Raw genomic sequence first — 20,941 nt, 5'->3', positions numbered from 1 at the left:
TCCAGAGAATTAAAAATTTTAATTCGAACCCTCCTAACTAAGTTACCATAACTCAAATCCAGGACTACAGTGATTATGAAACCCGGCAAGTGCATGGTAATGAAAGTTAGCATTAGACCCTAAATTAAACTTTTACCTTGTTTTTTTTTTAATTTTTTTTTTTTAATCATACCGTCATACCCCCCTAAAAGGAAAATCCTAGAATCGCCCCTGGTCTTTATAACATGCATCGTCTATTGTTGTGTAATTTATACGCGAAAATGAGTTTTTACGTGCATATGAGACGCAGTTTTTCGCGTGCATTTGATACGCAGTTCATTTGCGTGTAATCCACACGCACCCCACACCACTAATTCTATCCCTAACCTTAACCATAACCGAAGCGTCTCATTAGACGTAAAGGGTGCCATGTGCGTTGGATATTTACGCTTTTGCAAAAGCGTTGTATATGGCGCTTTGGGATGAGAATGCGTTGAATACACACGCACCTCACCCCACACCTAAACCTACCCTAACCAACCAATGGGTATCATATGCACGTAAAAACTCACTTTAGCGTATAAATTACACGACAATACACATGCGTGCTATAAAGACGCATTTAGTGAGCGGCACTTGAGCAGCGCGTCAGCGTTAAGCCGGGGGTAAAATTGTTGCATTATTCCAAATAAATAGATTCTGATCTACAAATAAATGTTAAGAGTTTCACAAAAAATATAAAACTCACAAAAAATTTTTTTTACAAATGGCATTTATATGTGCTTTTTGAGCATTTGTAGCTCCCCGTGGAGTTGACGCGAAGCATAATGACGCCTTAAGAAGTTCGACTCTGATGAACACATTTTCAATTTCTGCCATTTTGATAAATTATGTGTGCGGTGCAGAGCTTGTTGACTGACTGTAGATTATTTCTTCTTATATAAAAAATATAGGCCTATATGCAATATTAAAAATGGTGTATGGCATTTAAAAAAAGTGGAACCCTTTAGACCTTGCATGACGGGCTGTGTGTGAAGGTCATTCACCTTTTTTAAATAAAAATATAGCCTATTTTGACATGTATATTCCTGTCAAATTAATCATACATAAACTCGAAAAGTAAGTAGCCTATGTTTTACTTGATGGTTACACCACTTAGGCTAAGTTTTTTGAGTGTTATCCAACATTAAATAATAAAAATGTAACCTTCATGAATACGGTCATGTCCAAATGGATATTTATTTTTTTAAATATCCTTTTTACCATTTCAGACATCCTTACTTGTCGTTGACCCACAAAAACAACACTTATTTGTCATATTTCTTGTGTGGTAAAATTCCTGTAGAGATATGATATGCTTGTTTAAAATGTTTGTAACAAGGCTCTGCTATTAATGATTGAGCTTGTTTAATATTTTGCAGTAGTTGGAGTGCAGTGTTTCTCCTTGACAACGAAAATCACTTACTTTATGTGTGCATGGAGAAAAATCAGCAGCTGTGAAATGGTATCACGTGTTTACACGTGCGCATGTGTGTAAAAAATGTTCATATTTCATAGTCAATCACACACAAACACAATTTTATATCACATTTTATTGTAAATGAACACTGTAAACTCATATTCATCACCTTTCATTCAGTAATTTTCAAGCGTTTAACAAGTGACAAAGTTGTAATTTACGTGACGTGTGCAATGAGTCATTTTGCACAGTGGCTTGCTTGCCATATATCTTCAAGTTATGCTTGTTTTCTCACACGTAATCCATTGCTGGGGTCACAGATCTCGCATGTGAGTATGCCGCATAGGGCCGTCTGTCATTGGACGGGCAGTTCCAACAAAGAAGCCCACCACCCAGCAACAAGAGGCCTCCAGATGCCCAGCCTATGTAGAGCCCGGCTCCAAGCTCCCGCCTCTGGCTTGCTGTAACTAAAGGGTTGTAAAAGTCCCTGATAAGAGTGTGTGCAGACCAGCACACCGGAATCAGGAGGAGAAAACCAGCGATAATTAAAACCACCCCTGAGACGATGCACGCTCTAGCTTTGGCTGTTTCGTCCTCCAAGCAGTTGGTACACTTTCCTCCAACCACAGCCATGAGGAATCCAAAGACGCCCACCATAATGGAGATGATAACCATGACTCTGGAAGCCTGCAGGTCTTGTGATAGAGCCAACATGGAGTCGTAAACCTTACACTGCATCTGTCCGGTGCTCTGCACGACACAGCTCATCCACAAACCCTCCCAGATGATTTGTGCCGTGACGATATTCGGTCCAACAAAGGCTGTGACCCGCCACATTGGCATGCTACAGGTGATGATGGTCCCCAACCAGCCTATCATGGCAAGCATGATGCCCAGGATCTGGATGCCTTGAGAAGCCATTGTTGCCGGACACAGGTCACTGGTCATGGATGGTTGCGTAAAGCGTCTGAGAAGTTTTATTTGTCAGGGTTTATAGTCCGCAAACTTTGGGCGGAGTTCTTGCATAAAAAGAAAACCGGACATTTGATATTCTTTGACTATTGTGTGAGCTGTATGAAGAGAGACAACTTGAGAATCCCCTTGACAGTCCAGATGAATTTTAAAAAGCACTGAAAAGTATATGTATACTGGAGAAATAGCTTCACATTGTAATGGGCTTCACCATTTTATTCTTATTTTGTTTTTTGTTGTTTGTATTGGGTTGGGGCAAATTTGAAAAGAGAGAAATTGTAACATGTATGTTAAAAATTAAAAGATTTATCTTGAACTTTAATAATCAAGTAAAAAGGAAATTATAGGAATTTAATTTATGATAAGCCACATTGAAAAATGAATGGATGAATGATTTAGTGGCAGACGGCATCTTCTGGAATTGTTCGTTCGACGTGCGACTCTCACAGTGCATCATGGGTATTCTAGCATACCAGTTGTAGACTCGTTATTGCGGTGCATTGTGGGATTGAAGGAGTACACTCAATAATGTCCACTATGGTTTTTCCTTCTTTTTTTTTTTTTTTTACTCGCTTTGGTACTATTTTCACAAGTAAGGTGTACATTTTCAAAACTCTTTCATCATGTTTTCAGTACAATTCATCAGTACAATTCACAAATATCTACATTATTGTTTCATTTACAGTAACTTTGATTACTATCAAACTTTTTGTTAAGTTTAATCCACAAGTTTCCTACGCCCCATGAGGCCTTGCGTCAAAAGTGGGCGCGACTTCCGGTTGGAAGTAAACAAAGCGCGATTTGACATGCTTGACACTCGTTCATTCAACAGTTGACAGTCATTCAAGTTATAGCGATCCAAACTAGCTAACGATGTGGGAACACAACCTCAACGAAATTAAAAAGGGTGAAATAACAGTACCTTTACCCTCCGCAGTAGTTGATTGGGAGTATTATAATAACATTATTAATAATCAATACTCATCAAGGCATGGTGACAGACAGTTGTGTGAGCTGACAAACAATTAAAATAAAAAATACACACTTAGTCATTGTGCTTTGGAGTTTATTCAAAATTATAAATGAATGTGCTGCTTGAATACATTAACTGGCACATTTGGTATTCTGTCAACACAGGCTTTGATCCTGAGTTTAGGTGTAACATCAGTAGAAAACAGCCAAACACATGCTGATAGAGTTTATAGAACATTAAGAATTTAAACAAATGTACACAGGAAGATTCGTCGTCTTTTGGGAGGTGATGGAAACTACAGTCGTTGGCAGGATCAGAGACGGGCTCTGGCAGAATCACTCTGATTTCGTTTTCAGCTTATGTTCAAAACAATCCCGTTTAAGCCACTAAATTAGTTTAGTCCGGTTATACATACAACCGCGAGCAGCACATGTTGTCCCTGAGCTCCGTAACGACATCTCTCATAAAGATTTGCGTCTTTAAATAGTAAAATAATTCTCAGAAAAACAGCTAGCCTCTTCGCTAACTAACACACAAAATACCATTGGAATGCTACTTCCGCCGCGTCACCGGAAGTTTCACCCACTTTATTTTTTACAGGAGCGCCCCTCGGAAACTTGTGGATACATTTGTCTATTATTTAATCCAACTGATCTTAATGGTTAATCAATGAATCATTTGGTAAACCTATAGATTTTCATTTCAGCAATATACAGTATTTGGGTTTTGAGAACTACCGAAATTAAATGTGTGTTTATAAGAACAATTACGTAAATTACATGTAACCACACATGATGAATATTCGTTATAATTGATTTCACATAGTAACCACCATTGGCAACTATATCCTGTAATACCCACTTGGGTGCCATTATTTACTAATTAAGTTCATCCGTTGTTCATTTAGTTCCCTCGTTTGCCTCTTGTATTTATAGCCCTCAGTTTGTTCAATTCTTGGTCATGGAGAGTGGGAGAGTACTGTTTGCTCCCTCAAATTCTAAATGGGAGAGTAGGAGAGTACTGTTTGCTCCTACAAATTCTAAATGGGAGAGTAGGAGAGTAGGAGAGTACTGTTTGCTCCTACAAATTCTAAATAGGAGAGTAGGAAAGTAGGAGAGTACTGTTTGCTCCCACAAATTCTAAATGCACACCTCAGGTTGCTCTAGACTTTCACACTTAAATCTGTTTTGTTGAAAAACAAATTGGTTATAATTACTAGCAGCTCTGAGTAAACACAAGCCAAACCTTTGATCGTGTTCAGTCTTGTCGATTTCGTGGAACTGAAAAACCACACCTGTTCTGTTTTTTTCTTTTGTCAACTCCCTTTGAGAATGTTGTGGGACTCTTTTGAAATCGAAGTTCCACAGGTTGACATATATAATGGAAGCCTGTCATATGACACCCATGTCAACGCCCATGCAAATTCATTTAATACAGCTGACAAATAGTCCAAAAGACTAGTGAGATACAAACATTGTTTTATTTTTTTCATTTAGCCAGACCTTTGTATCAGAAAAAAAATACTTTTTTGCAATAAAAAACAATAATATTTACAATTTCATAAATGCTGAAAAATACTTGCAAAAAAAAAAAATGTGAAAAAAAAACACACATGACCACATTAAACAGTAGTTAGAAAGGAAAATTTGATCATACTTAATACATATTTCCAGATTAGCCTCCTTTAACTGCATATTTAAAAATGTGGTTCCCCATTGTCCTTGTTGTCTTTTTGTTGAATATATATATGTAATGAAAAATTTAGAAAACTTGTAGCATCAGTGTTTCATTGACTGCTTTTCAAGTCCTCATGATCCCTGCTGCAAACTCTTTTTGAGCCGCTACATCCTGGACAAACCAAGATTGTAAACATAATAGGCACTGTAGAGTCCATTTTAGAGTAGATCATTCACACAAAGTTTTTGCCAGAGGGTGCAGAGGCTTCAGAGCGAGGGGTAGCATTATATTTGGCGGTGTATTTTCCAGTTTCTTTTGGTGGGCAGTTGCAGCAGAGCAAAGCTCCTCCGATGATCAGCAGGGCGGAGGCCCCCCAGCCGATGTAAAGCGCTGCCCCCAGCTCTCTCTTTTGTGCTTCGTACACCAAGGGGTTGTAGAAGTCCCGGATGATGACATGGGTCGTCCAGCACACCGGTACCAGACACAGCACCCCAGCAATGATGAAAATCACCCCGGCAGTGATACCGACCTTGGATTTGGAGCTCTCGTCCTCAACGCAATTGGTGCATTTGCCGCCAGCAATCGCCAGCATGATGCCCAGGATCCCGATCACGACTGAAATGATGGTGAGAGCGCGGGCGGCCTGAAGGTCTGAGCTGAGGGCCAGCATGGAGTCGTAGACTTTACACTGCATCTGTCCGGTGCTTTGCACGACGCAGGTCATCCAGATTCCCTCCCATGATATCTGTGCCGTGACGATGTTATTCCCGATGAAAGCTGAAACTTTCCACATGGGAAGAGCGCAGACCAAAATGACACCCACCCATCCTATGATGGCCAGGGCGATGCCCAGTAACTGAAGCCCTGCAGACACCATGACCTTTGTCTCTCTTTTTTTTGTTGTTGTTGTTGTTTTGAGGAAGCTCTCTTCGCACTGCTTACAAGTGTATGTCTCAGAGGGTGTGTGCTGAACTTTTTGGAGCTGATGCTTTAAAGAGCCTGTGTTGGAGGTGGGATTTAACGGATTACCTGCTCTGCTGGTTTTGTATTTACTTCATGGGATCCGACCGAATCTAGACTTGAATGAGTCATTCCCTTGACATTTTTTCATTGCGGACACAGCTCCTTATATGGTTTACTCTATTGTTTACACTTCAAAATTTTAAAATATATAGCCTATGTAATAAAATCTATGGAGGGGTCTGTGAAAAATATCAAGAACATGTGTACTGCAGAAGTATGAAAACAATTAAGGGACCAAAAAGACAGGAAGTGCCCCTTACAGGAAGTGATCAGATCATCATTTTCCTAGAACACACACACACACACACAATAAATGTTGTGGAACGATGTGAAATAAGTGCTGGCAGTCGAAACTCGTCACTAGATAAACTAATATAAACTGATATACAACGTATTAATAAATTAAATTACATCCATTTTTATTTTAAAAATATTATTATGTTTTTCTTAATTATATTAATTATAAAAGAAATATTCTGTTTATTATATATTTATTTTACTTATCTCTTTTATAATTAAAATAATTAATTAGGAAAATAGAAATATATTTATAATGAATAAAATAAATTATTTTTTATTATATTTTTACTGTATTATTTTTATTCTTAAACATATACTAAGTGGATATATGAATGTGTGTGTGTGTGTATATATATATAATTGGTGTAGGATTTAGCCAACTTTTCAACTGTTTTCAATGATTACAAAGAAACGGCAAGCAACACATTAGATTAAACATGACATTTTGAAGTAAAAAGACTAAATAGCCTAGTATTTTCTTGTAAAACATGGGCCTACTTAAAAAAAATCTTTGTATTATTTACCACAAATTCAACAAATAGCATTTCACAGTGTGGGATTTTGTTCTAGGAAAACACAGTAGGACCTTGATAATATTTCTTTGTTAAAGTTTGCTCTCCCTCGGTCAACAAAATATCAAGAAAGTGGCGGCTGGTTTCATATGACACAACAATAGAGCAGACGCGTAACTGATTTTAGGAATGTTTTCCGTAACTTGGCCATTATCTCATCGCACTTCGGGTCAAATATTTCTCAATAAAACTTTTTACTTGGATTTGACACATGACATAACAAATATGCTATATTTACAAAGTGTCTTAGCACGTTAGTATTTCCCATGGCAACTATTTCTCAAGAGTTAGCTGACACTGTAGGGGAGGAGCCGCCCAAATGCACCTGCACCCACCTGGAACTGGTCAAACTGGTTTTCTGCCGGAGAACAGGTGAATGTTGACAATTTGCCTGGGCAAGACTGAACAGCTCAGATCCTTGCAGCAACAAGTCGGTTTAACTGACATTAACAGAGGAATAAATAATAAAATATCAAATTTATATAGGCTATAGACCATTTCACAAGATGTAAACAACACTGGTCCAGAAGCACTTCCTGTTTCAGTTTTTTAACACTATAAAAGCTGGGATAAAATACAACCAACAGAACATTTAAAACAGAATCAAAAAGTTAAACCAACATCTTTAAGATGCTTTCTTTACATGTGAAATAAAGAAAACAGTTACAAACTGAAACAGGAAGTGTTTCTGGACCAGTGTTGTTTACATCTTGTGAAATGGTCTACACTTGAATGATAGGCTATAAACGCGGCTCTAATATAGCAAGAATCACAGATGGCGTTACACTGTGAACAGCAAATGAAAGGAATAAAAACATATAACGGAAAATTAAAAATGGTGTCCCAGGCAAAGGGTGTTTCATGTGTGTTTGTTTTCCTTAAATCTTCCCCTGTTTCAATCACATTCAGAAAAAATAACATGATGTTTGAGTCAAACAGAGACATCCTTGTGATAGACTTGGCTACTCAAAAGTTAGCAATTCAGAAAGTAAACTTAGCCTACAGTTTAATCATTTGTAGGCCTGTGCCTACTTATAAGTCAACTGAATATTTCATTGTAGCAATAAATGCTTATTATGCGTTACATGTGCTTGGAAGATGTTTTGTATGGTAAATGTATGCCCACTAGTGGCTACATATCGCAACAACCAGGAAATGGAAGGGGAAACTCATAGACAGTATACTTTCAAAACAAATTTAATTATATCATTTATCGTGACTGGAAGTTTAGCCTTCGTGTCTTAAGTGTGGTTTTTACACCCCCTTTGCAAGCGAGTTAGTTTGAGTTAGTTAGTAAGTCTCGTGTGACAGTTCAAAGTCTCTATTTCAGTAGGCTACACTTATAATAAAACAAATAACGTGATGTCTGAGGCTACTCATGTTCAAAACGTTTTCTGTTAGTCTCTGTAACGTTTTACTTTGGTTTATATTTTATAAATAGGTTTAGTTTTTCTTGAATGTTTTTTAGGCTAGGCTACTAATTAAAAAGCAACATTGTGAAATGTTGTAAATGTTTTGTAGCCTATACTTGCTGGTTCGTGAATGTAAGCAATTCAACCTGTAACCAAAAAGAAAAAAGGAAATAATACTCTGGAAATAATTAAGCTACAACTATTTCAAAAGTGGTGGCCAATGGAGTGCTACTGCTACAGGAAGCACTGGACAACATCAACATCTTTCCACTGAAACTCATTAGTCATGACCACTGCCGTGCCTCACAGAAACTCATTTAAATATAATCAGTGTTCTCTGAGAGGGAAGTACACGCCAACATACTGCCGATGATGTCATACTCGCCTATCAAACACAAACCGGTTTCGGGCTGTCTTGTAACTTGGCAATATTACAAGTCTTTTATTTTTTACTTCACATAAAATGTTATATGGGTTTCGGATTTAGTGCTACAACATTTATTAACATCTTTCTTTAACTTCTCTCTCTGTGTGTGTCCAGTTTTACCTATTTGACAAAGCCATGTTGAATAGCCTATCTAGTTAAAGTTACTTGTGTCAAATAGATTAATTATCAACTTGGTGGATTAATCAAATGGTTCAGATGCCAGTCATGTATTTACACCCCAAATCTCCCACGTGCATTCACTTCAATGCAAAAACATGTTTTACTGATGTATTAAACATGCAGGCGACCCCTTCTCTCTTATGTTGTTGTCTTATCAGGAATGCATAGTGAATGTTAAATACACAAATCCTGTATTAGATACCAAAATATAACAAGTTTAAACTAATACAACATAAAACGAAAGTACTGTAGAGTAAATAAAGTTCTGATTATTAATTTGATATGGAAAAAATGCCATACAATGAAAATGAATGTAATGACTTAGGAAAAAAAAAAAACTTAATTCATCTCCATTCCCATGATAATTTTGTGAAAGCCATAAACTAAGATTTTCTGTGGCTGTGTTTCTGTGTCAATGTAATGTAATCATGCACGAGTAAAGTTTTAGTGCTTTGGTTGAACAATTCTGTTACTGCTGCTTTTGTAGGCAGCACAAGTAGCTAACATTCATTCACAAGAGTAAATTCTGATATTCAACATTGCCACATTTCATAAGTGTGTACACATCTGAAGAATCATGTATTTATCTGTAACTGTAAAGGCTACTACAGATACTGACATTACATAATGGGTTACCACAATATCACTTTACTGGTCTCTTTCAGCAGTTTTGCATTTTTTAAAACTAAAACGTGCGCTTTAATTTTTCCTAAAGACAGCATTGTCTAAGTTTCTTAATTACGCACTGTTACACACGGGATGTAGCAGTTTCTTATAATTTCACTTACTTTTTTTTTGTTATGTCACTAAATGTAATTCTTTACTTTCAACCAGGAAATGGAGATCTGAAATTCTCTAAATACATGTTTTATGGCTAGACTTTATGGCCTGCAATCAAAGGTGACCTAGATTGATGTAGGACTTTGAATTCAGTAGTTAGTATGTTTAAACTCTTCTTACTGCTTAAGAAGTGAGGCGCCATAAATCTTTATTTCATTGAGGAAGTTTACGAACATTAACGGAAATATTGATTTGATTAGATTGAACAGATACTGCTTATTTTAAGTTTCCAGGAATTTTCCATAGCCTTTGCAGCTCTTACGCCTTTACATAAGAAACATTTAAATCTAATTATGGAATTTTGGCTTTTTAGGACAACAACTATATTTTTATAGATAATGTATTGACTATTTTTCAGTGAACCAGGCTACTACTTTAAGACTTACTAAGGTGTTTACATTGGTGTTGTCAATGATTGTCCATTAAAGAGCAATTTTTACACATCTACAATGGGTTATCTATTAACATTGGTAAATAGTCCCAACCTTTGGCTTAAACAAACTTACCGGAGGCTACATTGTCTAAGTGCTACACAGAGAGCAGCTCCCCTTTTTATGAGGGCGCTAACCAATACTAAGATCGCGCCTTATCATCTGATGCAGAACCCAGGTAACTCAGCCCTTTTTCTCAGAACAAGTGGAAACTTCTATCAGGACAGAACATTCCCGCCGTCCTTGAAGAGGAGATTCAGTGTGTCAACACCCACCTCCATCCTTGAGTCCTTTGGTGATTTTGGGGATTTCCTGATGTAATTGTCTCAAGGACTTCTTCAGAGGAAGTGAAAGCCACAGTGAACAGAGAGAGCACAAGAGAGATCCAAGCGAATTTGAAAGCAGAAAGTGCGGAGACATGGCAGCTTTTGGTTTGGAGTTAATAGGCGTCACGCTCTCGGTTCTTGGCTGGCTTCTCAGCATTGTGTGCTGTGCTTTGCCCATGTGGAGGGTCACGGCATTCATCGGCACCAATATCGTCACAGCACAGGTGTACTGGGAGGGAATCTGGATGAGCTGTGTGGTTCAGAGCACCGGACAGATGCAGTGTAAAGTCTACGACTCTATGTTGGCTCTTCCTGCAGACCTACAGGCGGCCCGCGCTTTGGTGGTGGTGGCCATCATCGTGGGTGTCCTAGCGCTCTTTGTCGCTATAGTAGGGGCCAAGTGCACCAACTGCATTGAGGATGAAGGTGCCAAAGCTCGTGTGATGATCACCTCTGGTGCCGCCTTCATAACCGCTGCGGTCATGCAGCTTATTCCCGTGTCCTGGTCAGCAAACACCGTTATTTTGGAGTTCTACAGCCCAGTTGTTCCCGAAGCACAGAAGATGGAAATAGGGGCTTCGCTGTACCTCGGCTGGGCCGCGGCAGCTCTGTTGCTGGTCGGAGGCTCCATTCTGTGCTGCAGTTGCCCACCTAAAGAGGAGACGAGGTACCCGCCACAGAGTCGTATAGCCTACTCAGCCCACCACTCAGTGGCTCCAAGCACCTACAACAAGAGAGATTATGTCTGAGGACTTTTAAATTCTACGGTCAGTCTTTCATATAAAGATAATCGTGACTCAAAAAATCTTGTTTACTTTTTCTCCATGTGAACTTTTCTACATGCTTTTTTGTTCATTGTCCATTGTCAATGTCAAATTTTATTTTATTTGTTAGCATATTTTAGCAAAGTTGCATAAATCGAATTGTCAGTTGTTTCATAAAGGGAAAAAGTCAGTGGTTTTATTTTTGTAGTCTTGTGTGTGTTTTTACTTGCTATTTTTGCTTTATTTTCTTTGACAGTTTTTAACAAAGTTGTTCGGGAAATAATATTTTTTTATACTTTGACTTAAAATAATAAAAATGGACTATCTAATAATGAAATGGAAAATCTTGTGTTGTACCAATATGTTTATACTTTTGCTTAAATTGTAATCTACTCTGTTAATGTTTAGTTGTGTTTAATGTTTATTTCAGTGGCGTTCTCATTCTTATTCATTGAAACTCTTTAGCAATGAACAACAGCCACATCTTTTTTTTTCTTTCTATAGTCTATGTGTTAAAAAATACTGTGAATCTACAGTGAAGTGGATTTGAGAGACACAAACACGAGACTGGATTCAAGGCCTAAGTTCAAGTTTTACTGGACAACACAACAGAGAAATAATGAGACTATGTGCAGGCACCTCCCAAAGTTTCGTCAGATTAAATATATTGTGCACATTTGCGTGTTTGCAGTTCTGTTTGATCACTGAATAATTAGAATATCTATATTTGAATAAGTCTAACTGAATTATAATTGAATTCCTGATTATTATTAAAAACACAATTATATGTATATATATCCTGTATGTATTCATTTCAGATTTTGTATCATTATGTTGAGCGTGATAATGTATTCAGAGATTTCCACACTGATTGCTTAACCCTGGGCAGGGGCCCAATCTTTTAAACAACGTTTTAATTGAAATGTTGAAAGATGGTTAGAATGGTAACAGTGTAAAACAGTGTGGTGAAATAATGTTTCAGTAACCCTTTTTAAACTTTTATTATGGATACATCTTTTTTAATCTTCTTAAACTTTGTACTTGTACATCACATAAGTATTCACTTGTCTAAAAAAAAATAATGACGTGCAGCGATCTAATATACGTAAACTGAGGTGGAAAGACTATATTTGTAGGTTTTGAGAAATTGAAACAGTTACAGTGTATTTATTTGAAGAAATTTTTCAGTCAAGAGGTTTTGAAAAGCGTCACGCCCCAGTGACCAGTGAATATTATTGACCTGCTTTTTTTATGCAAAGGCCCTTTCACGTCAAAAGTGAATTGAATAAGCCAAGCTGAAATGAAATGCAAATTCATACCTGTACAGAAGACGGAGCAGCTCAAACAAACCTTTCAGCTGTGCTGACATTCTGATTGTAGAAGAATCCGATGCAGAAGAAGGGCGTTTAAAACGAACTTAAGCATATAAAAACCAAAAAATGTAACACACCACGTGATATTATATAGTCATTTTTGCTTAGTATGGCTGAATTGGTCATCGAAGATCAGAAACAAAGACATTTGTGAAATTTAACATTTAATTATCGCAGGTTTGCACAATATTTGAGTTTGCATTTCACCGTTTTTTATTTTGAGCAATACTGAATCTGTTTTTTGCAAGTGCGCGTTCAAGACATGTTACGTATTTTCCGCAAAGCATCCCATAGGCATAGACATCTATGAAAACATCCAGGCGGCGCTACATTTGAAAAAATGCAGCGCGATAAAAAACTGGCCGATGCCCATCTTTATGCAAATGAATAAGGTCCTTCTCTATATGAGTTCGCATCTACCACGGATTTTTTTAGTTTAACAATGTGTTCAGTGTACATTAACAGTGTAGTAGATGCTGTTGTTTACATCCGAGTGCCTCCATAATGGCCGCTCATCCGGGTTACCGCCCAGAACGTGACGTCGGTGAAGGTGAAAACCCTCAGATCACTCTGCCAGCCCACCACTGCTAGTCAGCAAGTAGCCTACACTCGCAAACGGAACACTTATCTCAAACAATATATGTATTTAACTGTTCTTACCTCTATAAACATAATGTTGACCTCCTTGCAGCAGATGACTTGTGAAGTGTGCACGTACGAGCGCGCTCTGCAAGAGCGAGCATAAAGGAAGAGCAGTTCTGTTTTTTGGCCACAGGTGTCAGTCGCGAGTTTAAATTTCAGGAAAACGCATATAGCCCATTTAACTAAAATGATGTTTAAGAATTACAGAATGACGTGTTATTGCTATTACCGCTTGACATAATTTGTCTAAGGGGGAAAAGAAGGCCTAAACTTTTTATAGACCATTTCACAAGATGTAAACAACACTGGTCCAGAAGCACTTCCTGTTTCAGTTTTTTAACACTACATAAAAGCTGAGATAAAATACAACCAACAGAACATTTAGAACTGAATCAAAAAGTTAAACAAACATCGTTAAGATGTTTTCTTTACATGTGAAATAAAGAAAACAGTTACAAACTGAAACAGGAAGTGTTTCTGGACCAGTGTTGTTTACATCTTGTGAAATGGTCTATATTTATATTTTCAGTGTTTCTGACTAACATGCAGGCTTTTTAATGCAAATGCCACTAATCACAGCACTTCCTAAGAACATTTGAGAGTTGTTTCCACAACATGCTAATAGCTTTAAAGACATCTTATCATTCAGACACTAAGATAGCCTCTAGTTACATCACCAAAGTTCATTTCCCCCTGTTTTATGATGCTGAAGACTAAGAAGAAGACAAGTTACAATGGATTAATCTCTGTTAAAATCCCAATGAGCAATATAAAGTCAGTCAATAAGATCCAATAATCAATGCTATGGTGAATCCAAAGAAAGTTTGAGATCCAATGCGACATCACTAATGGATTCAGTGTGAAATATTATCCCTCTTTTCCACCCCATTGATTATTGACCTGTGCTTCCAGGTTCTTTTCCTGACTGAGCCTGTTTCTCTGCACACAAAGTAAGCAGGAATTGAATTTCCAATGAAAGAAAAAACCAACGCATTGTTCATCTCCCCGCTGTGGCAATAGAAGGCAGGTGACGTGTACAAAACCTGTATTACATCTACCTATGTCATCAAACTAAGGTCCTCCTCCAGTGCACCTGTCTCTTTGGGAATATAAAGGCTGCTTGGCTTCAAAAGCACCTTCGCAGGCTACACAAAGACAGGAAGGATTTGGACGCTTAGATCTACATTAACGTCTTAGCACTTGGTGAGTGATCTTCCACCCTTTTTAAAACTTCTAAAGTACTGCTTTTATTTGTGTATAAAATTCATTCCTAACTAATATCTCCTTTTCCTATAGGTAAATAAAGTTGACCTAACAGGCATCATGTCGATGGGAATGGAGATCGGGGGCATTGCCCTGGGCATTATCGGCTGGATCATTAGCATTGTCGCTTGCGCTCTCCCTATGTGGCGTGTCTCTGCCTTCGTTGGCGCAAACATCATCACCGCACAAGTCACCTGGGAAGGTCTGTGGATGAATTGTGTTGTACAGAGCACCGGACAGATGCAGTGCAAGATCTACGACTCCATGCTAGCGCTGTCGCAGGACATGCAGGCGTCCAGAGCCATGTCGATCATCGCCATCATCTTGGCCATTCTGGGCGTGATGATCTCCATCATGGGCGCCAAATGCACCAATTGTATCGAGGATGAAGCAGCCAAGGCTAAGGTCATGATCGTCTCCGGCATCATGTTCATTCTTGCCGGCATCCTGGAGCTCATTCCAGCGGCTTGGGTTGCAAACCAAATCATTCGTGATTTCTACAACCCGTTACTGTCCCCCGCTCAGCAAAGAGAGATCGGGGCATCCATCTACATAGGGTTTGCTGCTGCTGTTCTGTTACTGATTGGAGGAGCATTGCTGTGCTGCACCTGTCCTCCACGGGAGAAGAACTACAAGCCACCGAGAATGGGCTACTCTGCTCCACGCTCTACCAATGGTGGATATGACAGGAAGGACTATGTTTAAAACATTGGTTGCTTGTAGGGAAAAACAAAGAAGAAAGATTTGAAGATCTCACACAAAGGGTGAAGATACTTCTCAATGGACTCCGCAATGAAGGGTCATACGATGCTGTCAATATTTGCTTTTCGACTGACTGGTGTGTGTGCGTGGGCGCGTGCGTGAATGTGTGTGTCTGATAAGGGCTGGTTTTGTAGGTTTACTTATTAGGGATTTTTGTGTTTATACATTTCCTGTTTGATATTATTTTATTTGCTGTTGTGTACATTTTTTGTTCAACTGTTTTTTGGTCAACCTTTTTTTGTTTCATGTCTTCATACCTAAATGCATAACTGTATTCTTTGCCGAGCAAACTTCAATAAGTAGAGAAGTGCATTTTGTTTTGCTAAAGTGGTCGCTTGTCTATCGCAAATCTATGTAGACAGGAAGAGGAAGACTTTAGCTCTTTACATGTATTTGCTTAGGAAAATTCCATTAGACAAAGAAATGGAATATATATATATAAATTTAGGCTTCAGTTGTGTCTATTCTTGAGGACATCTGAATAGTTCCTCACATTTTGTACAATTGTTTTATTATGTACAATTGTTTTATTATCTTTTTTTACAGAGATTAAAGATTGAATGCATTTCATAACAATTTTATTACTGTGACTAATATGTGTCAGTTGTATTACGTTTATACAATCAACATTGATTGTGGAAATATGAAATAGTTAACACATAACATGTGGTAAATAGTTTAATATTACAGCTGGTAAATAAAACAAATGGTCAGTTACAGCATACAAAAGACTGTTGGAGTGGTTGTACCTGTTTGACCATTTGTTCTACAATTGGGGCAGTAACGTGAAAACACATTCTGAGAGAGACCACTCAGCATACAAACCTTATGCAAGCTGTACTGTTTGCCAATGGTGGTGGCAGACAGATCCGACAAAAAAAAAAAACAGTCTGAATAAATGACAAGGGGAAGTAGGATGGGGATTGAAAAGTACATTTATAAGACACAGAATGTTTAGTTTACTATATGTACAGTATATATGTATGTATTTAATTCCATTGTAACTGCAATAAAAACAGAATTTATGCTCTACGTGTTGAATAGATCCATCCTGCTGATAAATATTGGGCAGCAAACAAAACATCAAAGAAGTTTTAGCTTTTAGATTTGAAATTTTGGATTAAAATTTAAGTTCCACACACTGCATTAAACACAAGACTTAGATTGAAACATATAGATTGAAACAGAGGCTCTTGGTTGTGAATTATATTGGAAAGTCAGGCAACAGGCCATGAAACCATGGTAAATTGCAAACACATAACCCTAAGGGATATTAACACAAGCCAACATTCGATAATGCTGTTCCCATAGAGACAATGCTTCTCCGGGATACGCCTTCGTCTCCACCAGTTAGAGTGGGGGAGGGGAACTCCGCGTAGGAAAATGACTCACCTGGTGTATTTGCTGTAAAGTTTCCTTGCAATTCAATCCTGAATTTAACATTCATGTAATTATGCATCTATTGTAATTATACATTTTTACGTGCAGCAACACAAACAGTATTGTGTGTGTGTGTGTGTGTGTGTGTGTGTGTTTATAACAAATCCATTGTTAACAACAGTAAGTAGCCTATTAAATAAATGCTGTTTGTTTTTTGGTGTAGAGAACAGGAAGAGTTTAAAAGTTAGGTAAAAGTGTTTTTTACGGAACAAATTATTTAGGGAGATCATTTTAACGATCAGTTTCAGGACAAAGAAAACAAGACAAACAAAGAGATTAACTAGAACAAAGAGTTAGGGCTATGGTGTATGTTCTGCTATTATAGGCCTAAAGGGATAGTTCACACAAAACTGAAAATTAGCCATTGATGTACTTACACTGAAGCCATGGGTGTATATGACATTCTTCTTTCAGATGAATAGAATCGGAGTTATATTAAAACATGTGGCTCTTCCGAGCCTTACAATTGGAGTCAATGGGTAGGCCTTTATTTTTTTTGGAAGTTCATTAAACCCTATCCATCCATGATAAAAGTGTTTGAAACGGCTCTGAGCGAGCTAATAAAGACCCACTGAAGCGAAGCGATGTGTTAGTGTAAGAAAAAGATCCATATTTAAAACTTTATCAACTAAAATAACTAAAGCTTCCTGCAAATGGCCTCCTATGTGATACACAGCCACATCGTCAAGTGACAAGTCGACTTATACGGCTGTCTGCTGGATATTTTAGTCGATAAAGTTTTTAATATGGATATTTTTCTTACCCATTATAAGACTTGGAAGAGCCAGGATATTTTTTAATAGAACTCAGATTGTTTTCGTCTGAAATGTCATATACACCTAGGATGGCTTCAGGGTGAGTAGATCACAGGCTAATATTCATTTTTGGGTGCACTATCCCTTTAAGAGATCAAATTTCTAACAGCTTCCCTGAGAACTTTTTTGTCACAGTTGTCAAGTTAACCTTGAACTTTTCCATACCTGCTAGTAGTGGCACAGAGTAGTCTACATTAAAATAACCTTTGTTAAAGTACTTCTTGTGTTTATTATTCACTGCTTTAAATACGTATTCACAGTTAAGTTTCAATGTCATGTTCTCTTTTGTTTGTTACTATGATTTCTACTTTAGTTAACAATCATCTCTGTGTACATAAGCCCTTAGTTTTCACTGTTTTGTGTTTGTGTTTCAGTATTCTCTTCTGTGTTCCTTAAAGTTCTTTGATTATTCATTCTGTGTCACGTGTCTTGGATTTATACAGCCACCATCACACAGATATATTTTTTCTGTTTTTTTCCTCGGACCTATTCGGTTCTTGCTTACTGAGCATTTCCTACCCTATCTCACGACCAATTCGTACGAATACGTACGAGTGATTCAAAAGTGGCTAATTCGTACCTATTCATACGACCTCGCTCGTACAAATTTGTACGATTTGTCTAAACCCACGTGACGGTTATGTTTAGGGGCGGGGTCAGGGGTAGGTCATTCGTACGAATTCATACGAATTGGCTAATTCGTAAAATATGTACGATTTAGCTAAATCGTACTAATTCGTACGAGTGAGGTCGTACAATTTGTTACGAATTAGCCACCTCGTAAAATTCGTACGAATTCCCGTGAGATCGGGTTGGCATTTCACGGCGGCCTGGAGGGCATTGAAGGCTATGCGCTACTTCCTAGTCATGTTCTTCTGCTGCTTCTAGTCACCTTAATTCAGTATCATGCTAGATCCTACACATGCTCAGCCCCAGCCCAAGGTGAAACAGCACTTCCACCCAGCTGAGCACTTTCCATTTTGGGGAGCCCAAGCAGTCATTAATGCTTTGGGCACAAAGAGGAGGGGGTCAAGTCCCACAAAGGCCGGACCACTCTCACACGACCATGTGTTCACCTCCCAACCCCCTATCCAGTCCAGGTGTTGGAGGTGCTGTGTTTGTTATCCTTACTGGGTCCACCCCACCAGTGGTATGTGCACCCAGACATCCTTCTGCTTTTAAAACGAGTCAGATAAAAAACAAACAGTCGCTACTTCCACCTCCCAGAGAAGGATGACGGCCTCAGGCCCATCCTTGACTTGAGATTTCTGAACCGCACTCTGTTGAGACGGTCATTCAGAAGTATAACTTTGAAACAAATCCTCTTGATTGGGAAACATGACCTGATTGTCAGATTTCTCAGAGGGGCCAGGAGGCCGGGTTGCCTTGTCCCAGCACGGTCCCTTCCTGGGCCCTGTCCATTGTGCAATGTGAAGTGGCGCAATATGAAGTGAACTGTATTGAAAGGGAACGCTCTGGTTATAACCTCGCTTCCCTGAGATACAGGAACAAGCATTGCGCATTCTACCGTGCTACATTGCATTTGCCTGAGTTGACATTACTACTGTTCAGTCAAGAACATCTGACTAAATTACAATTTTGTGCTACTTAAAAAGGCAGTCAGCAGACTCAAAGTCCATTTGTCTGTGCAAGTGCACAGACATGATCCAAATCAGGCATTCAGTATTCAGAGAAAACAGAGTTTCCACATAAGCGCCAGTGAATGATGCGATGCTCGTTCCTGTATCTCAGGAAACCGAGGTTACATTAGTAGCGTTATCTCATCCTGCAGTGTTGATTATCTGAGGAATGTGAGCTGAAGATTCCCTCCCCGCTTGGGAGAAGGTCACAGAAAAATGGCTGTTTAGCAATATTCTTTCATTATTTTCAAGAAATCAAGAAAAAGTAGGCTAACAGAGGGCAAATTTCAAATAACATCAAAAAGCTTTAACATTACATTTCATCATATGCTGTTTTATTTGGAAATTGCATGTGAAAAGGTATAAAACTTGACACAAATATGCAACTTCGTTGCCTGGCAGTAGTGAAACCATGTCCATGTAAAAAAAAAAAAAAAAAAAAACATTTTAAACATTCTTTCTTTCTTTCTTTCTTTCTTAGAATCCCAAATCAATGATTGTAGCACAAGTGAAATTCAACAAGACTTTCCATATAACTTGATTTTGACTAGTTTATCATTTTTATAGCATCCCTGCTTGTCAATAATGCGGCCAATCGGCAATGGCATGGTTGTATATGGATCACGTCTGTGGAATAATGCCTTCACTCATTTCACTCAAATGCTTCTAATTAATACATTACCAAAATGTGATTACAGAAAGAATAGCCTATATATAAATTATCCATCAAATTGTCATTTTCTCAAGAAAAGTGCACCTAAGTGAGCAGAAGAGACTTCTGTCATAAAGTCTTGACAGGCACTCTAAAATGCAATAAAAACCTTAAATAAAAATCTTTAATGAGTTCCAGCAAAAACGTTGTACTGAACAGACAAGCATACATCTGGCCCTGATGGTGTTTGGTCATAACCTAGGTGTTTTTGTTATAATAATAATATTGTTACATAAATAACCAGTATTACAGTAATAGGGCTATTACTGTAAATGTTTTCCTATATTGATATGACAATAAGCTTAGTTAGGCTATGTAAACACCAGCCTATCCCAATTGACTACGCAATCCATAATGTCAAGACTATTTCAAATAACAGTTTAGTAAAGTCATCTTGGACTTAAACGAAGCATTTTTTCATGGTGGTATCTAATGGGATAATATGGAATTATATTGCAAAGCCCATTATTGTTGGCTGTTCTTCACCTGCAGCGCTGAAAATGAAACCTGTGAGACGTCACGTGACCGAAACCAAAGTGGGTTAAGAGATTTGCTTATGTTTACCGAGGCTGCGTGGCAGAAGTGTGCTTAAATGTCACACCTCGAGTTTCGCGAGCATTTTATTCTACTCCGAAAGTGAAGGACACCACATTACAAAGAGAAAGCAGCAACATTTGATGTTTGTTGGGGCAAATTAAATATTTGCGTTTTATCCGTGATACCATCACACCTCCTTGTAATTTCACTAACAACCCCACATTACAATTACGTTTTCTTTTAGTGAATGTCTCAATGTAGGCTATCACATGCATTATTTGTGTTTGCTTATATCAGTTATAGAAAATCATTTTCTAGGGCGTGTAAGTTCAAGTCAGTTTAGACTAGTTTAGCCTGATAGGGGAGGGGATCAGAGATAACGTTTAAACCACATATCAAATATGTATTATTCAGTACTTTCA

At 38.1% G+C, this 20,941-nt stretch overlaps 4 protein-coding genes across 4 annotated transcripts; 2 read left to right on the top strand and 2 right to left on the bottom strand.

The window, feature by feature from the left end:
* Positions 1-1,725: 1,725 nt before the first annotated feature.
* On the bottom strand, positions 1,726-2,389 carry LOC120494543 (claudin-4). The gene has a single exon (XM_039693757.2). It carries the CDS (start codon positions 2,384-2,386, stop codon positions 1,730-1,732), a length of 657 nt encoding a protein of 218 aa, XP_039549691.1. The 5' UTR covers positions 2,387-2,389; the 3' UTR covers positions 1,726-1,729.
* Positions 2,390-4,844: 2,455 nt separating this feature from the next.
* cldnb (claudin b) lies at positions 4,845-6,035 on the bottom strand. Its single transcript, XM_039693759.2, has one exon. The coding sequence runs from the start codon at positions 5,935-5,937 to the stop codon at positions 5,293-5,295; it is 645 nt and encodes a 214-aa protein (XP_039549693.1). The 5' UTR covers positions 5,938-6,035; the 3' UTR covers positions 4,845-5,292.
* Positions 6,036-10,372: 4,337 nt separating this feature from the next.
* cldn3d (claudin 3d) lies at positions 10,373-11,503 on the top strand. Its single transcript, XM_039693756.2, has one exon. It carries the CDS (start codon positions 10,664-10,666, stop codon positions 11,318-11,320), a length of 657 nt encoding a protein of 218 aa, XP_039549690.1. The 5' UTR covers positions 10,373-10,663; the 3' UTR covers positions 11,321-11,503.
* Positions 11,504-14,449: 2,946 nt separating this feature from the next.
* cldn3c (claudin 3c) lies at positions 14,450-15,434 on the top strand. Its single transcript, XM_089124006.1, has 2 exons — positions 14,450-14,553; positions 14,647-15,434. The coding sequence occupies exon 2, from the start codon at positions 14,674-14,676 to the stop codon at positions 15,316-15,318; it is 645 nt and encodes a 214-aa protein (XP_088980132.1). The 5' UTR covers positions 14,450-14,553; positions 14,647-14,673; the 3' UTR covers positions 15,319-15,434.
* Positions 15,435-20,941: the final 5,507 nt, after the last annotated feature.

The sequence above is a fragment of the Pimephales promelas genome, chromosome 19 (genome assembly GCF_988280905.1).
Source record: "Pimephales promelas chromosome 19, fPimPro1.hap1.1, whole genome shotgun sequence".
Classification (NCBI taxonomy): domain Eukaryota; kingdom Metazoa; phylum Chordata; class Actinopteri; order Cypriniformes; family Leuciscidae; genus Pimephales; species Pimephales promelas.
Note: the sequence above shows the minus strand (reverse complement) of the source record. Positions and strands in the feature narration are given on the sequence as shown.

Coding starts and splice junctions, on each gene's coding strand:
- cldn3d (XM_039693756.2), top strand. CDS start 10,664: ATGGCAGCTTTTGGTTTGGAGTTAATAGGCGTCACGCTCTCGGTTCTT.
- cldnb (XM_039693759.2), bottom strand. CDS start 5,937: ATGGTGTCTGCAGGGCTTCAGTTACTGGGCATCGCCCTGGCCATCATA.
- cldn3c (XM_089124006.1), top strand. CDS start 14,674: ATGTCGATGGGAATGGAGATCGGGGGCATTGCCCTGGGCATTATCGGC.
- LOC120494543 (XM_039693757.2), bottom strand. CDS start 2,386: ATGACCAGTGACCTGTGTCCGGCAACAATGGCTTCTCAAGGCATCCAG.